The 18,825-nt window shown below is 51.8% G+C and overlaps 2 protein-coding genes across 3 annotated transcripts in view; both read right to left on the bottom strand.

Moving 5' to 3' along the window:
- LOC114101001 (optic atrophy 3 protein) overlaps positions 1-3,843 on the bottom strand; it is a 36,148-nt gene extending 32,305 nt beyond the window's left edge. The window contains exon 1 of the mRNA XM_027945889.2: positions 3,615-3,843. Within this exon, the coding sequence (XP_027801690.1) occupies positions 3,615-3,756 (142 nt within the window). The 5' untranslated portion in view covers positions 3,757-3,843. The remainder of the gene's footprint in view (positions 1-3,614) is intronic.
- Positions 3,844-7,837: 3,994 nt separating this feature from the next.
- Positions 7,838-16,416, bottom strand: Gpr4 (G protein-coupled receptor 4). Of its 2 annotated transcripts, none has more exons than XM_027945860.2 (3): positions 16,337-16,416; positions 9,774-9,807; positions 7,838-9,569 (listed from the first exon to the last, which is right to left on the bottom strand). In XM_027945860.2, exon 3 carries the CDS (start codon positions 9,042-9,044, stop codon positions 7,956-7,958), a length of 1,089 nt encoding a protein of 362 aa, XP_027801661.1. In that variant the 5' UTR covers positions 9,045-9,569; positions 9,774-9,807; positions 16,337-16,416; the 3' UTR covers positions 7,838-7,955. The 2 variants fall into 2 exon arrangements, with proteins under 2 accessions (XP_027801661.1, XP_027801662.1); XM_027945861.2 differs by lacking the exon at positions 16,337-16,416 and adding an exon at positions 13,670-13,697.
- Between the last annotated feature and the right edge of the window lie 2,409 nt (positions 16,417-18,825).

Here is an 18,825-nt window from a genome sequence, read left to right as displayed (position 1 = left end):
CTCCAGGTACAGCAGCCAGGCGAGGAGCTCCGAGGTTCACGGCAGGCCATCACCTACTCATCTGAGTTTCCACATGCACTTGCTCTTCCTGGACTGCCCTCAAGCTCGCCTGCCCTCTCTTATGGAAAGGATTTCGATTTCACCAGCTTCATAAGAATTTACTTATTTTTCATGTGATGTCCAGTGCATTATAATAGGTTTGGTTTGGTTTTGGTGCTGGAGATGGAACCCAGGCCCTTGAGCAAGCTAAGGACATGCCTTACCACTGAGCTGCACCCCAGTGCCAGATCAATTTTATGCCAATACCTCTGTTAATCGTCTATGGGTCTTTCAGAGGCTCAATTATCAAACCATGGAGGGAGAGAAGGGAAGCTCCCATAACTCCTACATAATCCAAACAAATATGGAAACAAACAGACCTGCCAGTGTTACCACTTAAAATGTATTTATAGCTGGCATGGGGGCACATGCCATGCCTGTAATCCCAGTGGTTTAGGAGGCTGAGGCAACAACTTAGCGAGACTCTGCCTCAAATAAAAAGGGGTGGGGATGTAGCTCAGTGATTAAGCACCCCTAAGTTCAATCACTAGTACCATAAAAATATTATTTACAAAGACAAGTAGTGGGCTGGACTGCCCAACTATTGTAGATTAAAGGATATGAAAAGGGCATGATAATCAAATGTAGTACATGATCCCTGAGCAGACTCTGGATTAAAATTAAGAATAATTTTAATTATTTATTTTTATAAACGATTGTTAAAAAGGGAACTTTGGGAACAACCAAAGACCTACATATTAAGTAATATTGCTATCAATATTATTTTTTAAAAATTTGTTTTATAACCGATGTGATTCTGCAATCTGTATTCGGGGTAAAAATGGGAGTTCATAATCCACTTGAATCAAATGTATGAAATATGATATGTCAAGAGCTTTGTAATGTTTTGAACAACTAATTAAAAAAATTTGTTTTAGTTGTAGATGGACATCTTTATTTTATTTATTTATTTTTATGTGGTGATGAGGATCAAACCCAGTTCTTTTCCTCTCTGTTACGTCTCTAACATACACAACAGCCCTGACTTGGTGCCAAACACTGACTTAACATTTATTCATGAATTCTCACAATAACACAATATTATTTATAACATAAAAGCATATATAGCTGGGCATGATAGCATATGCCTATAATTCCAGTGACTTGGGAGGAGGAGGACAATTACAAGGTCAGAGCTAGCCTCAGCAACTCAGTGAGGCCTTAAGCAATTTACCAAGACCCTGACTCAAAATAAAAAATAAAAAGGGCTGGGATGTGGCTCTGTGGTTAAGCACCTCTGGGTTCAATGCCCAGCATACACATAAAAAAGTATATATTTTATATATATATATAATATATTATATATTAGTATGTACATAAAATGAGAATGATTCCAGTATGTACTACATAATGATCTGTGAGGATTTAATCCCATAAGTGCTTGGTAGCACTCAGCCTGAAATAAAGTAACTGCCCAACAAATGTTGCTATTATACAATATCCTTCATACAGAAGAAGAAACAGGATCAGAGGAATTCAATGACTTGCCCAAAGGCACCAGCCTGAGAAGGGGTGGGACCAGGATTCTAATCCATGTCAGTTTGACTCCAGAAGTCATTTTCTAAACCACAATGCAAGACATGTCATAGTATTTGGAAGAAAGGCAGTGGCAGGAAACAGATGAGGTGTGGGAGTCCAGAGTCCAACTCCTGCCTCTGGTACAAGCCTCCTGTATGAGCTCAGCATTCACTTCTGGCCCCCCACCAGGCTTCGGCTTTTCCTTCATACAATGGAGGAAGTCCTCTCTGCTTCCTGACATTAGGACAAATTAGTTGTGAGGGTCAAATGGGATAGATGAGATGAAAGCATTCTGGTAACTATGGGACCTAACATTTTTTTCCATTCTAAGACCTGCAGCCCTGACAGAGGCTCCATCAAACACCAAAGGATCAAGAATTCTCAACCTTGGGCTGGGGTTCTGGCTCAGCAGTAGAGCACTTGCCTAGCACATACGAGACCCTGGTTTGATCCTCAGTACCACATAACAATAAATAAATAAATAAAAGTATTAAAAAATAATAATTATATAAAAAAAAGAATTCTCGACCTTATAGGAGGAAAAAGGGTCCTCTTAACCATTTGGCCTTGGCACACGCTCTACCCTTGGCCTCAACAAGGGACTACAACCCACCACCACCACGCCTTTGTGTTGTCTGGTGCAACTCTCCTCAATCCTCAAGTCTCAGTACAGATATTTCCTCTCCCAAGAAGCCCTCACTGAACCTCATGCCAGGTCTGTACATAAGGAGATTCCCCCATTCCAGCTTGGCTCATCTGGGTTGTCACTGTTGGAGGATGGGTCTGTCGGTCTCCACTGGACCCAGAGTTCCTTGAAGATAGTAACTGTGACCATCTTGGACCCTGCGGGTTTTTTTGTTTTTTTTTTTTTTGAGAGAGGGTCTCATTAAATTATTTAAGGCCTTGCTAAATTGCTGAGGCTGGCCTCGAACTGGATTCTCCTGCCTTGGCCTCCAGAGTCTCTAGGATTACAGGTGTGTGCCACCATGTCCACCTGGACCCTGCTGTTTCAAGCTCTGTCAGCACAAGTTCTGGAACAGAATAGATGATCATAAAATACGAGCTAAATGAAGTAATGGGTAAATATTTGGTGAAATGCTGGTTCCCGAACACAGTAACTTACATTAAGGTCTCTTATTTTATGCCCCCATCGGCCTATGACACATAGATCATCTTTTTAAAGTTGCTTATATTTTGGGCATTTGCTCAAACACCCTTCTAACTCAGCTCAGGCAGCTCCCCTCTAGCCCTTGGGTCCAATGAACTCAAGTGCTCCCTGCTCCCTGACCACTCTGGGCTGATGCTGACATGTATCTCCTAGTGCCTAGCAAAAGACCTGTCGATCTGTATACTGAATGAATGGACGGTGCATCAGAGAATTAATGAATACACAGATGAGTGTCCACTCTGATTTAAATTCCCCTTCGCCAGATTCAAGTCAAATCCTCAAACTGAAGATTTTAACCCACCACCACCACCACGCCTTTAATTAGGTCTATTCTACGAAGTAACACTATACAGCACGCCGATATTCTAAGTGAATGATATGTAAGTATCTCCCACTTCCGGGGCAGAAGGGAAATTAAGGCAAGGGTTGAAGCTTTGAGAGCAAAGTCACCGAAGGATGGCTAGGCAAAGGACCCGACACTGGTTACCCCTTATACCCGCCCCTAGCTCCTCGCCGTCCTGGAAAGCCCCGCCCAAATTGCTCCCATTCCCCACACTATTGGCTGGCCTTGACGTCAGTCTCCACAGCTTCTTCCTCTATTGGCTGATATTCTAATCTCGCGCGGTGACGCCCCTTCCCACCTCTTACTCCAAGCCCGTCCTCACCATTGGGTTACCACCAGGTCCCTCTTCCAGGAGCCCTCCCTATTGGCTGTAGGACTTTGCCGGTTCGGGCTGTGACTGGTCATGGAGAGAAGTCCATCCCCTGAGCAACCACCTGAGAGGGGTCGGAGAATGGAAAGGTTGGAGGGACAAGGGGTTAGACTCACGCTGAGCCGGCGGAAGGCAGATATAGGTCTTGAAGAACTCGCTTCGGCGGGCAGCCTCTTTAATGCGGTTGGCAAGCGGCTTGCTGACCTGCCGGATGCCCAGGTATAGCAGCTTCGCCATGGGGAACGCGCCTACCACCATCTTGGCGGTCGCACTGGGCACGCGCAATCCTGCCGATTGGGCGGGGCGCCTCCGACCTCTCCACTCCTCCCCCGCCCTCTCGGCCGTGCGTGCTTGCGTGCGTGCGTATGCACGCTCGGGGATAACTGCAGGGGCGCTCCGTGACGCCACCGCGTCGACGCTGGCGCCTCGACGTCTGTTCGTTGCATATGCAAATTAGGGAGGAAATGAGGCGACTGTGGTGTTGCCGTTAAACGGCTCCTGGCGGGAGCGTGGATGGAGTCCCGCGTGGCGTGATGTCACTGCGCTCTTGCGTGATGTCACGTACTGAGGAACCTTTCACGCCCAAAGAAGGCTCTTAATTAGCCCTAATTAGGTCTAATGAGCCCCAATTACACCGTCTTGCACAAGTTAGAGCCCTCCTTGGGAATACAGAGAGGAAAACTGCATTTATTTGCTGTGTGATAATGAAGGAGTGACAACCTTTCTGGACATCATTGTTCCTGTTTACTTAATGGGACCCAATAGCACTTGCCTTATTGGATTGTTGTGAGGCTTCTATGCGAATCTTGAATATAAAACATAGTAGTGAATCCCATTAAGTGCATGGAATGGTGCCAGTGACATAGAAAGCACTCAGTAAGCAGCCCTTATTGCTCTAGGGGTATGAGCATTAATATCGCTGACTCCAGCCCGAGGGGCATTCCACACCCAGAAGCGGCTAGCTACTGTCCCTTCCCCAGGCAACTGACAGTCTGAGGCCCAGAGAGAGGCGGGGGGTGGCGCGCAAGATTTCTCACCCTCTGCAGAGTTGATGGCAAGATTTCTCACCCTCTGCAGAGTTGATGGCGGCATCTTGGCTAATAAAACCCTTTCTCAAGCTGCCCCACTTCCTCTTTTGGGGGGTGAGGGTCCCCAGGGAGATGGCTCAGGAAGGAGTTTAAGGACATGTCCCAGACTGTCCTCCCTTATCCGGCAGGGAGCAAAATCATATAAACAAGATCAGGAAGGGGTTGAAAGACATGGCTGGGTGGTGGAGTGCTGGTGGGTGGTTGAGTGATTGCAGGGGAGGCAGAAGGACGGGGTGAAGGAAACCATTCAGGATGGTCAGGGCCCCTCCAGTTTTCCCCAGCATCCTCTGACTCTCTGAGCGTGCTATCAAGTTCCTGCCTCCAAGAGACCTGCGTTCCTTCATTTGTAATGGAGGCACTGTGTGAACCCAGGTACCCTAAATTAAGTATGTGGACTCCATAAAAACAACCCATGCCAGCATCCCTCTGGACCAAACTGAGGGAGCCGAGGCCTATTTAAAGCCCATCATCCACTTGGGACCAGCCCTCTTCCTATTTTACAGACTGGCCAACCGAGGACAGAGGATGGAAAGAATTCCAGACCAACTTTTGATCTCATGGAGCCCAAGGACCCCCATGATGGGTTTGGAAACCAAACTTGTTTGTGACTTTTTGATATATAATCCACTGTTTCTTAGCTGTTAATACAGTTTCTGGCACATAGTAGGTGCTCAAAAACATTTTCTTGAATGAATGGGAATGAATGAGCATTTGGTGAGAGGAGGGTACTGAGGCTTCCACCAGATTCTCCTAGGGAAGTGTGTTGAAGAAGTTCCCAGCCCCGACTGCTCTATACCAGCAGCTTCATGGTGATGTGACAGGTAGAAAGCCCTCCCTCATGGTACCCCCAACACCAAAACCCAACTCCTTCCCCTCTGGACTCTGCTCGTCCCCACTCCACCTCAGCCCCCTCCACATTTCCTCATTAGGTTCCTTCCCCTCCATTCCTCTCTTTCTCCTCAAAGGGTTTCCAGGAACCTCTTCTGGAACTTCTGGGGCAAGGGTGTGTGTGTAGGGGACTCTTCCATCTCAGCAGCCTGTTTACATACCCTTTGGGAGGGGGGAGGGAGAGAGATCTCTTGGGAGGGACCAAGCCTATCAAAGCCATTGCTTCCTCCTTCTCTCCAGCCTGGTTATAGAATAACAGTCATTCCTAGTGACCCCTGAGGCCAGGAGAGGAAGAGGGACACCATCAGTCCTGGCAGGCAGCTTTGGCCACCCTGGGGCGTGGGAACAGATGCACAGATGTGGAGGAGAGGGAGTCCAGGGTGGCCCCAGCATTGACTCACCATCCACAAGACCTTGGACCCCTGGCCCAGCCTCCCCACTGACTGCCTTGGACTGGGGCCTTGGATCATTCCCAGAGGCCCTTTCCACTCAGGTCTCTGGGACACCCTTCCCGGAATGGGTGAGTGGCTCATATTACATAACCCCACAGGCCTCTGCGCCTCCTCCATCCAAGTACTTCTTCAAAATAAATCCTAAAGGTGACCACTGCTCCTTGTTCAGCCCACCCCCCTCCCTCCCTGCCAGCACTGAGGTCTCCTACCTCCAGTCTGCAGTCACCTCCCTGGGCTCCTCGCTCCTGCCTTCACCTCCACCTCATATTCTATGCTCCATGCAGCAGCCGGCAGGATCCTGACTTAAGTCACACTAGTTCTCTGCTGAGAGCCCCTCATGGCCCCCATGAGTAAAAGACAGAGGCCTTGCGGAGACTTACTGGCCCGGCATGCACTGCCTGTGCCCCTCCAGTCTCATCTCCCACTCCTTTTGCCCTGCCTCCCTCGGCAGCCACACTGCTATAGCTATGGTCCCTTAGAATCCAGATGCTCTTAGCCCAGGGCTTCTCTTCCTTCTGTCTGGAATGTTCTTCCCACAGGGCTGATGGTCTCACTTCCTTCAGGTCTTTGCTAATAAGCCTCCTCAGTGAGCCCTCCTCTGCCCCCAGTTTAGATCAGACCCCAGTCACTCTATCCCTTCAACTGGCTTGATTCTTCACCTTTCCACTTAGCAATTCCATACTTTTTTTTTCCCCCAGTATGCAGAGCAAATCCAGAGCCTTGTGCATCCGAGGCAAGCCTCTACACTGAGCTACACCCCTACCCCGCCCCCCCCCCTTAATGTTATTTTGAGACACGGTCCGGCTAAATTGCCCAGTCTGACCTAGGACTTTAGATCTTCCTGCCTCCACCCCCAGAGTAGCTGGGATTGTAGGCCTGCACCACCACGCTCAGCTGATTTTTATTTTCATTAGTAGTAGTGGTGTTTTTCAATGGGTTGTTTTGTTTTGTTTTGTTTTTTGGTACTAGGGATTCAACTCAGGGCACTCAAACACTGAGCCATGTCTCCAGCCCTATTTTGTATTTTATTTAGAGACAGGGCTTACTGAGTTGCGTAGTCCCTGGCCTTTGCTGAAGCTGGCTTTGAATTTACAATCCTCCTGCCACAGCCCCAGATGGGATTACAGGTGTGTGCCACCACACCCAGTGAGATGGGGATTTGTGTGTTGTCGAGGCTGTTCTCCAACTTCTGGGCCCAGTGAGCCTCCTGCCCCAGCCTCCCAAGTAGTTAGGACTACAAACATGCCGCTGTGCCTGGCTTGTATTCATTTTTGTACTTGTTTATTCTGAGCCCAGTGAGGACAGGCAGAGCCAGGGCTTTCCTGTTGCTGCGTCCCTAGCCCAACTCGGCCCAGGGCCAGGTATAGATCTCTGCGGAACGAATGAATGAATGTACTCTTTCTCCTGTGGAGCCTCCTGCCCAAGCCTGTGCTGCTCACACTGCCTCCAGGCAGTCTGCCCTGATTGCCTGTCACTTGGTTTCTGACATTCCTCTTCTTCAGTCCTGACTTGGAGAATGCTTTTTATCTAGAATCTCAGAATTGCTCTATCACTGTCTCCCAGATATGACCCGGGGGCAGGAAGTGTCACAAGAGCAAAGGTGATGACTACATAGTCAGTAAATTTCTCCATCTTCCCCTTGAGTCACAGATTTTTACTTCCATGCTGTAAATAATCCTAATTTTCTCCTTTTTGTCTTCACCTTTTGAAAACCAAATATTTGACTTAATTTACCCATCCCCTTCTCCAGGAAGGCCTCCAAGACCCCGGTGGCAGGGTCTGAGAGCCCATGGGACAAGGGTCACTGCTGTTCACCAGACTGCACAGCACAGGGCTGGGGACAGTTAACTGGAATTGTTAGGGGGTCACAGAGTGGGAGGATGGTTGACCAGGGACACACAGACTCCATTCTTTTCCTATATTTTATGAATATTAACACAGCCTTATTTACATACAATTTGCATACACCAGAACTAGGGGAGAAGGGGTTTGGGAAAAGATGGGAGGATGGGGCTCTGCCCAGGCAGGTTCACTGTGCGGGCAGCAGCACCTTCAGCTGCACCTGGTCCCCCTGGGAGGGCGGAACTGCTGCCCAGGTGGCCGCCATGGCTTTGGCCACGCTGCTCCTCTTGGAGGTGAGTGGGGTTTCCAGGGTGAGAGAGGCATTGGCCATCTCCTGGGGCTTGTCACTGGCCAGGAAGCGCAGCAAGTTGTGCAGGGCCTTGGCCACATCGCTGCGGGCTCCCTCGTTGACGAGGCAGTAGAGGATGGGGTCGGCCACACAGTTGAGGCTGGTGAAGGCCAGCGAGCTGTGGTAGGCGGAGAACACGCGCTCCTCGAAGCCACAGTCCCAGGGGCGGCCCAGGTAGACGGCGCTGCGGGACAGCAGGAGCACGTGGTAGGGCGCGAAGCAGACCAGCACGATGGCGATGAGGCTGAGGGCCAGGCGCTTGATCTTGGCCTTCTCCTGGCGCTCGGTGGACACGCTGCCCCTCACCGCCCGCAGGATGCCCCGGTAGGACAGCAGCATGAGCGCCCAGGGGAAGAGGAAGCCCACGAAGACCCGGTAGAGGTTCATCCAGGCCACCCAGCCCTCCATGGGGAACTTCTCGAAGCAGAAGGTGTGGTTGTAGCGGTCTCGGAAGAGCTCATCGTGGAACAGGGGCGCCGAGTTGGCGCCCAGCTCCGTGGCCCAGACCACCGAGCTCACGGCCACGGCCGTCTTGACGCGCCGCAGCCGCGCGAACCTCAGCGGGTGGGCGACGGCCAGGTAGCGGTCCACCGAGATGCAGCAGAGGAAGGCGATGCTGATGTAGATGTTGGTGTAGAAGACGAAGCCGAAGAGCTTGCAGGAGCCGGGGCCGTGGATCCAGTTGTCGTGGTGCAGGAAGTAGTCCACCCACAGCGGCAGCGTGCAGATGTACAGCAGGTCGGCGATGCTGAGGTTCATCAGGTAGACGCCCAGCTCGTTGCGCTGCCGCACCTGGCGGTAGGCGGCCCACAGGGCCAGGCAGTTGGTGGGCAGCCCCACGCCGATGACGAAGATATAGAGGGACGGTGGGAAGAGGTGGTCCACGCGCGAGTCCACGTGGCAGCCCTCCCACGTGCGGTTGCCCATCCTCGGCACCAGGGCTCCCGAGGCGCTTCCCCTGGCCCACGGGGCTTCCGGGCCACGGGGGGCGGGAGGCCATCGGGCCCCCTGAGCCCCTCCTTGGAGGCTCAGGGGAACATGGTGGGAGGCTGTCACCCAGAAGAGAGGACCTTGAGGCAGGCTTGGCAGGGAAGGAGAAAGCTTGAGAGGAGGGAGGAGGAACTACTGCGAAAGGAAGATCTGGGAATGGTGGGATCAATAGAGGTCTATCAGTGGGGTGTTGGTAGAACCAAGCAGGGCATAAATAAGGAAGTCTGGGCTAAGGGACAACCGGGTGGGGGAAGAGGTCGTGGAGGAGATGAAGGCATCCACCGGTGGGGGTAAGAGGGTAATGCTTATAGAGGACCTAGGAAGTTAAGTGTAGCCACGTCGAAGTACTGGTGGAATGAAATGTTCTAGAAAGCACAGGAAATATATGGGACAGCGTTGAGATGGCAGGAGAATTGAAAAGATGAGGCAGTGCCGGCAGGAGTGCTGTCATCTCCCGGGATCCTGGCAGGAAATAAGGAAATCACTATGGTCACCAAGAAGTAGAGGGTCCTGTAGGAGTGGGCAAGTAGGGAGGCCAGGACTGGGAAGGGCTGCTAGGAACAGGAAGGAGGTGAGGAGGGGCTGATCAGAGGAGGGTCAGGGGGCAGAGGAGGGACTCCAGCTTGGACCTGCAGGGTGGGAGGGGTTGGGATGAAGTAGCCCTACCTCACGACTCCAGGCAGAGTTGACATTGTAGGGCCTGTGGGGAGAGAGGACAGTGATGAGGCAGCGTGGACATCCCACCCACTTCTCCCATCCCCCTCCCCAACTCCTGCACATGACAGAAGGCAGACCCTGGACAGCGTCTGCCTGAATCCCATCCTAAGCAACAGATCACTGAGAACACTGTTTTGAGGAGCCAGATATCCCCCCCAAAACAGATACTCAAATAAAGACCAACTCAGATCTTAGAACTTTCTCCAAGATGCCAAAAATTAGGCACATGTATCATATTATACTCCAGGAAACACCAAACTAGTCCAACCCTATCCCTTCATAGGTAAAAGAAGGGGTCCAGAGAGGATGGTCAGTTACTGAAGGTTGCACAGCAAAGCAGTCATGGAACTGGGCCTGGGACCAGCCTCCTAGCCCTAACCAAGGAGCCTTGTTCTATTTTTTTAAGTTTCATTTTACTTTTAATTGACACCTAATAAGTAAACATTTATGGATACAGTGTCAGGGCACCCCATTTTTTGGTGCTGAGATCCAGGAAGGGTACCCCATTCTTGATAATGATGGTAATGGTGTAAGAACAGCCACATGGCAGGCCCTGATCCAAGCCCTTCTATCATTATTTCATTTAAATTTTGAAGAATTGCCGAAGGGCAGAAGGAGAGTAGGTTATTCTCCCTTTTTGGCAAACTGAGGCACTGAGTCATTTGGAGACCTGTCCAGGGTCCTGATGGGGGTTTCTGCTCTCAGCCCTTTGACCAGTTTTTCCAATTTGTTCCGTTTCCAGAATAACTGGATAGAAAAGGGACTGGGAACCGTAGCAGAGGGCTGAGGGAAGGACAGAGCCTCCTCTGGACTTGATCAAGGTCAGGGTGAGGGAGCAAGGGGAAGTCCTGAGTGGAGGCTGGCCAGCCACTGTCTCCCAGGGAGCATGTTCCTCACTGTCTCTTCTCCCACCTTCTCAAGGGAGAAACAGGCCCACCATCTCCTTGGTTCTGAGATGACCCACAATTCAAGGCAAAAGACAGTCAAGGACCATGTCCCCACCATCGTCAGCCCCAGAGAGAAGGACAGCGATATCCTGAGTCACAGGCACTTTGAAAGCCATTCCTTTGAAGGGTCTAGGTCTGCATGTTTCATTTTTTTGAATGTGAAGGGGAAAAAAAAGATCCTAATTGTAAGTGAAATCTAAGACAACAAAGAAGAAAGCGCCCGTGTTCTGGGTGAAATGAGGTGGATGCAAGAGGCCACCTCTGAAGAATCCCCAGGTCACACTTTGAAAACCACTGGTTAGGCTGGGTGCGATGGCACCACCTGTAATCCCAGCAGTTTGGGAAGCTGAGGCAGGAGGATCGCAAGTTCAAAGCCAGCCTCAGCAAAAAGCAAGGCACTGAGCAACTCAGTGGAACCCTGTCTGTCTCTAGATAAAATACAAAATAGGGCTGGGGGTGTAGCTCAGTGGTTGAGTGCACCTGAGTTCAATCCCCGGTACCAAAAAGAAAAGAAAAGAAAAGAAAACCGCTGGTTAGCCAGCTGTGGTAGCACACATCTGTAATCCCAGCAGCTCTGGAGGCTGAGGCCAGAGGATGTAAGTTCAAAGCCAGCCTCAGCTACTCCAAGAGATCCTGAGCAACTCAGCGAGACCCCATCTCTAAATAAAATATTAGGAAAAAGGCTGGGGATGTGGCTCAGTGGCTAAGCACCTTGGGGTTCAATCCCTGGTACCAACCAACCAACAAACAAACACTGATTGAGTGCACTGGACAGAGGAGGAAACTGAGGCCCAGAGAGAGGAACAGATGGACCACCCTGATGCGCATTCCTGAATGCCAGCCCTGCGCCACCTGCTTTCTGACTGCCATTCCGCCTGGCTCACCTCTCACCTGGCAGCCAGAAAGACCTTGTAATGTGGAAACCAGCGCTTGCTACTTTCCTGCTTGAAACCCTCCGGTGCCTTCCAAATGGACCTGCAGTAAGATCCAAACTCCTGGCCCTGATGACAACGTTCTGCCCAGCCCACCTTGTCCCCTCCTCCAGTACCACTTCCTCTGTGACCCTCCTCCCAGCTTCAGACCCTTTCTTCTTACTCTCCCCTCCCTCTGGCTGGTGCTTCCTCCAGCTACCTCCCCCATCTTTCCACGCTCTGAGGGCATCCCTCTCCACCTTGTCCCCACCACCCAAGGACCCTCTCCTGACATCTCCCGCTGCTGGTCTGTTTGCTTCTGTCCATCTGTCTAGGATGGGCCTTCCAGGAGGGCGGGGACCTTGTGGGTCTTGTTGACTCCCTATGGCCAGGACCCAGGACAGGCCCAGCATACAGTAGGTGCTCAATAAGTACTCACAGAAGCCATTCCAGACACTTAGAGGCCCTAAGGAGGACCCCGGTGCTGGCCGACCCATCCCCCACTACACCTCCCTATCCTCCCCTGTAAGGCTGCACCCCAGGCTCAGAGGAGTCCCTGTGGGGGCTCCGGGGAGGGAGGAAGGAAAAGGCAGGATCTATGGCTTCCTAATTGACTTGGAAAGGTCAGTGCTAAGCCCTGCTCAGTAACTCCTGCCCCCTGTGGGGTCCTCTAGTAGCTGCTGTCCCCACCCTAGACTCATGACAGAGACTTCTAAGTCCTGTGGCAATGGGCAGGGACAGGGGTTGTTCCTGACTAGACCAGTACAACCCAGTCCCTCGCTCCTCTTGAAGCCTCCCACCCAGACCAAGTCATTCAAAATACTGTCATTCCTCCGTTCCCTTTCCCTCCCTCTCTCTACCCCAGGGTCGCCCCTCTGTTTGCCCCTGATTTCTCCCTCCTTCCTCCTGTGACATATTGGAATTACTTTTCCTTCAGGAGCCTCAGTGTGTCCTTTTGCAAAAGGGGGCACAGTTTTTGAGTGGAGACTGGCCAGCCACTGCAGCGTGGAGCGGATGAACAATTTTTACTCCACAGTCATTGGAGACCAGAGACAGGCATGAGGCAGTTGGTAATGGCAGGGGATACCCACTAGAGCGGGAAGCCCCCTGCCCCACCCTCCCTAGACCCCAGGGCTCTGCTGAGACAGACCGGAGACATTTCCGGCAGTCAGAGGAAATACATTTCCCATTGCTAATTTCCTCCAAGAGAGCCAGTCTTGCCCACCCCTCTCCTTCCCCAGCCCACCTACGTCTTGGGGTGCTGGGCAGAGGGAGGACGTTCCAAATCAACCCTCTGTCCTCCTCCACCCAACATCTGTCCACCATGAAACCCCCCAAAGTCAGCAAAGAATGTCAGACTCTTAGAATTCCACAATGCCACAGGCCCGTATGTGACAACCAGGGTGCACAGCTATTTCTGACCTCTTTCTGAGACAGAGGGGGAAACTGAGGCCCAAGGAAACGAGCCGGTTAAGCACTTCCCTTCCTAAATGGCTTTCTTTCCTTACTTTCTGCATTTCTGTCATTTTTCACATTTTGGGGGCAAGACATCTCTGACCCCTTTGAGAATCTTCTGGAAAATATGGATCTTCTCACCTCAAAAAAAGCAAGTGACCTGCAGTATATCGAGTGGCCCTTCCTCATCTGCTCAGTTCCGGGGTCAAGAGCCTGAAATCTATGTCACCTCCCCATTCAGGCTTTGTTGGGAAGGTAAACCCCCAATCTCAAGCCCACAGGAAGCTTCCCACAACCCCCACCCCCACTTGGGTCCCCACTCTCTCCTTACAGAAGAGCAAGAGAGATAAACTCGTGTGGGGTGATACTGGGGAACAGGGGAGAAGGATTTGCTCCCCCCCACCAGCTGCTCAGGCCAAATAACTCCCTGGGCTGGTCAGCCACCCCACATCCAGGAAGCTCAAGGACTTGGAGAGTGGAGAGGACAAGAGGAAGAAGTGATGCGGCCCCCCACACCCCCCCCAACACTCACCAGCCTTGTCCCCCAAACCGCGCCACCAGCCGGCTCCCGCTGTGCCTCCTCTCTGGACTCCTGCTTACCCCCCTCCCCCAGCAGCCCCAGGGGACTGGCCAGCTCCGGTCTGCTCATTAGGGACGAAATGTGATCACTGAGCCTCGCTCCCCACCTGGTGCCCTGGCGGCCGGTTGGCGGAAACCAGGGGACAGTCGGGCCACCCCAACCTCCCTGCTGGGCCTCAGTTTCCCCATTTCTACCTGGGGGGGCAGCCTCTATCCTCCCCTGTACCCTCCGCACCCAGCAGGGGTACTGGAATGCTCAGATGTCCCCCTCTGATGTTCTAGACTCCAGCGGTTCTCAGATCCTCAGGTTCTATCTTCAGCCTGTTCACGGCTTAGTTCTATTATAACATTCTAGAGCCTTCGCGCTCCCTATGCGATTATTATTATTACGGCGGCTTTGTGAGCGCGCCCTTCTAAGTTTCCAATATTCCAGGACACTCGCATTCCAAGATTCTAAAGTTCTATTGTTAGAACGCTCTATGATTTTTTAAAAAAAACATTCTATGACTTTCATAATCTATTATTAAAACCTCGGTGATTTTTATCTTTGCCCAGCAAACATGAATACGCATTTCCCTTTTATTTTTTACAGAAATGGGAACATACTCTAAATAGGTGAGCCCCACTTCCTCTTTTTTCCCCCTGATCTGTTCCGTTTTTTAACCTTCCAGCAGCCTGAAGGCAAGACTGCGGGAGTCTGAGATACTCATTCCCAGAGGCCAGGGCCATGCTGGCCACCTCCGCCTGCCCCCAAATTCTCACCCCCAGGAACACGAAGCCGGCTGCCTCCCTACCCTCGCTCAGCGGGCTCCCCTGTCCCTCCCAGCTTGCTCCAGCTGAGTTATTATTTGTCTAGACACAAACCAAATTATAGGCCCTGTCCCATGGGCACAGTGGGCTTCGTGGGGAGGGTCAGGACAGACCAGTCGATCCCCACTCCCCCACCTCTCTTCCTCTCTTTCCCTCCTTCTCTGAAACCCAAGCTGCTGCCGGCCCCTCTCCGTCCCTGCCAGCATGGTGTTGGAAATATGGAAATATTTTCTTTTCTCTGCTCCTGAAACCCTCCCTTCTGGACTGTGGCTGTTCATGCTCACCCTGACACCCCTCCCTTCTTACTGCCAAGACCTTCTTCCCCAAATTAATCTGACTTAGTGACAGTAAAAGAAGCCAATTCTCTGGATTTTGGGCAAAGAAAGCCAGATCTCCAGATTTAGGCTTCAGTTGAACAAGAGTCCCCAGCCTGGTACTGACACACTAAGGGGATGTCTGCTCTTGGGCCTCAGTTTCCTCATCTATAAAATGGGGGGCTTGGCCTAGATGGCTCTGAGGGTCCTTTAGAGTCCTCAGCTGTGAACACTGCAAACGGCCAAGATTTCAAGATTCATCTGCTTGGACGGATGGATGAGAATATGCTGAGAGCTTTGACTTGAGGATCTCAAATCCCTCCTCTTCCCCTCCAATGTCCTGGGTCCTTCCATTGAAAGTCGTTCACATTCAAGTCTTCTTAATAACATGATTCCTAGAGTCCTGAGAGTCCCACCCCCTCCATCTCTCTCACCCTTTTCTACTGGGATCCCCTCCCCAAAAGGAAAATCTTCCCATCTTCACCCCAAATATGAAGTCAAGTTCATTCAGAGACAAAGATGGTGGGATCTCTGTTGGTGGGTTCTAGTGGAGTGGGGCAGGTGGGGTCCTTCAGGGGGTCCTAGAGGTGGCCCTCATCTTCTCCATATGTGCCCCCAAATTCCCCAATGCACATGTAGCCGGAGCATGCCGGCAGGTGGCTGCACACACACACAGACCATCACACTTCGCTTTCTAGAGCAGCCCTTCAGCCTGGTTTTGGGTGGGGGGGTCCCATTTAAGGGGAAGGGGAATGAGGCAGAGGCAGGAAGGAGTTAAGAGCTGCCCAGCCAAATCCTGGAAGGGAGGAAGTGGGGGAGGAAGTCCACCCCTCAGCCAGGAATTCCTGAAATCAGAGGGTGGGGTGGGTGGGAGCTCAGGAGCAGTGGGGCGACTGTGAAGGGGGAATGGGGTTACAGTGTCACTTGGAGTCCATTTGTCCCAGGTCATAATTCCACTGCCCCCTACCTCAGTCCCATGCCACTCCCCAGAAAGTTCCAGGATGCCTTAGGATTTGGATGGAGATGACCACGGGACCCAAGATGCCACAAACGGGGTGCAAGGTAGAGAGGAACCCCAGCGATGGAGAGGGAGCCACAGAGGCGGACGCGAAGGGCAGGAGGTGTTCAGATCCCGAGAGAGATGGAGACGGAGGCAGAGAGACCCACGGAGATGGAGCGCTCCGCAAGAGGCAGGGGGACAGAGGCCACAGAGACAGGGAAGGGTCTCAGAGGCACAGAGGGACAGGAGGTGGAGAGAGAGGCAGGGAGAAAGAACGGGCACAGAGACGCGGAGACACAGAGGGCGAGTCACACCGAGGCCGGGGACCAGCGCCGCAGAGACGTCAGACACCCGCGGGCGATGGGGACCGACCCGGAGGCAGCCAGCGGCGGAGGTCGGGGACAGCCGGCACCCGAGAGGGGCGGTCTGGGACGGCGCGGGAGCCCCACGAGGGGCCGGGAGCCAGGAGCTGGGCTGCGCCGGGACCTGCACCTACCTGCGCGGCGGCTGGACGGGGCGGCCGGCGGCGCCTCTTGCTGCGCTCGGCTCCCGCTCCACGGCGGCGCGGGGACCCAGCGGGCGCCCCCGCGGGGCAGGACGGCGGCGACTCCCCGGGTCTCCGGCCCCAGCCGCCGGCCCAGGCCCCGCCCCGCCAGGTCCGCCCCCCGTTAACCCCTCCTCTGCCGCACCCCCTTACACCGATCGTCACCCCATTAAAGGCTTCCAGTCCCGAGAAGCCACACCCGCCGCTGGACACCCCCATCGCTCAAGGTCCCCAGCCGGAGCCCCCACACCTTATTAACCCTTTGGTCACCCTCTCTCCAAACACACACACCTGCAACTTTATTAAACCCTCAGGGGGACAGGAGCTCTGCCCTTGACCTGGGCTGAGTCATTTCCTGCCTTAGAGACCCCCAGGCCTAAGTAAGTCATTAACCACCTGGATGCGCCCCCCACCCCCATCACCAAGAGAGCGACAGAGGCCTGTCAGGTTCCCACCTCCAAGGTCAGGGCCACTCCTGGAAGGAGCCCGTGCAGCTCACGTTTTCCAACCAGCCCCCTAGCCAGACTTTAGGCTAGCGACCTCCTCAGGCCTGTGTCCTCTGGGCCCTTCTCTTCAGGGGATGTCGTCTGGTCCAGTCAATGCCCCTCTGCTGCCCAACGCTCTCCATCTCTGTCTCTGCTTTACTACCCCCCACCCCCAGGACCTGTCACCAGCTAACATGCTATGACTGCCATGTTTTTTCTAATGATCTGCCTCCCCACTAGGGGGACAGTCATTCATGCTTGGCTCTCCATAGTGTGAAATACACATCGTTTCTAATGGTAAATGCTCAAGAGAACAAACGAAATAAAAACCAGCCCACATTTGCTTACCGTCATCATTCCCATCATTATCATTATCTTTATCATTACCCTCATCATGTCCTTCAAAAATTGGTTGTGAGGAGCTGGGGCTATAGCTCAGTTGGTAGAGAGCTTGCCTCACATGCACGAGGCCCTGGGTTCAATCCCCAGCACCACCAAAAAAATAAAATAAATAAATAAATATATATATGGTTGTGGGGCTGGGGTTGTGGCCCAGCACCACATAAAAAAAATAAACAAATAAAATAAAGGCATTGTGTCCATCTATAACTAATAAAATATTTAAAAAACAAATGCTGGGCTGGGATGTGACTCAAGCGGTAGCGCGCTCGCCTGGCATGCGTGCGCACGCCCGGGGTTCGATCCTCAGCACCACATACAAAAAACAAAGATGTTGCAAAAAAATTCTCTCTCTCTCTCTCTTAAAAAATAAAATAAAAAACAATTGCTTGTAAAGCAGCCAGAAGCTAGACTCCATCTCAAAATAAAAAATAAAATAAAAGGGCTGGGATGTGGCTCAGTGGTTAATTCCCTGGTTTTTTTTCCTACAGCCCTAAAAATGACTGATATTAGACTTAAAATTCTTGCGTGGGTGTGGGTGAGTGGGTACTGTGGTTTCTTCCTTTCTTTTTTGTGGTGCTGGGATCAAACAACCTCAGAGGTGCTGGGGGGTGTCTATTAACACTGACCCCCACTCTCAGCCCGTATTTAGAGTATAAAGGATTGAACCCGGGACCCTCTCCCACTGAACCACATCTCAGCCCTTTTTACTTTTGTTTTCAGAGAGGGTCTCACTGAGTTGCCCAGGTTGCCCTCAAAGTTGCAATCCTCCTGCCTCAGTTTCCCAACTAGCTGTGATTATAGGCATGTGCCACTGCACCCAGGAGGCCCCTAATTTTCAATTGAAGTAAAAATACCCAGATCTTACAGGAAGAACACAACGAGTCCTGACAAATAAATATACCCATGTAAACTACACATCCAAATCAAGACAAGATGCTTCCATGACCCCAGAACAGTGTTTCATGGTCCTTTTTAGGCAACATATTCTACTTCAGCCAGAGGCAACTATTTTTTTTAAGCCAGAGATTAGTTTTGCCTATTCTAGACCATCACATAAATGAGTCACAGATGAAAACAAACAAAAGGGAGTTAGTATTATAATCATTTGCTGTGTAACATTAGACTAGTGACTTAACCTCTCTGAACCACATTATTCTCTTTCAGGAATCTTGAGGGAGACAGAAAACAAGAAGGTTAACCAAGGACATGAGAAATCTACAGATTGGGGACAGTTAAGGACAGCTCCAAGGGAAGTGTCTTGATGATCCTGTATGAGTCCTACCAGCTTCAAGCCTCCCAGAACCCTCTTGGCAGCCAGTTGGTCATCCCAAGTTCCTTCTAAAGAGCCATTCTGAGTGCTTATTGGTGGGCTTAGGGTCCGCTTCTCTCCTGGCTCATCCTAAATTTATGCTGTGATTCAGTCTGGATTCCGGCAGGGAAGAGCCCATCAAAGAATTTCACTGGGAGCAATTGTAGAGGGACAATTTTTACAGGGATGGATGAGGTGGAGGAACCCACAAAGGAACCCACTGGGTGGCCCAACCACTGTGAGAG

Source organism: Marmota flaviventris, chromosome 18 (genome assembly GCF_047511675.1).
Source record: "Marmota flaviventris isolate mMarFla1 chromosome 18, mMarFla1.hap1, whole genome shotgun sequence".
Lineage (NCBI taxonomy): Eukaryota > Metazoa > Chordata > Mammalia > Rodentia > Sciuridae > Marmota > Marmota flaviventris.
This window is presented reverse-complemented; position numbering and strand designations above follow the sequence as displayed.

What these genes read in the sequence shown, in the direction of transcription:
- Gpr4 (XM_027945860.2), bottom strand. Translation starts at nt 9,044, where the DNA reads ATGGGCAACCGCACGTGGGAGGGCTGCCACGTGGACTCGCGCGTGGAC.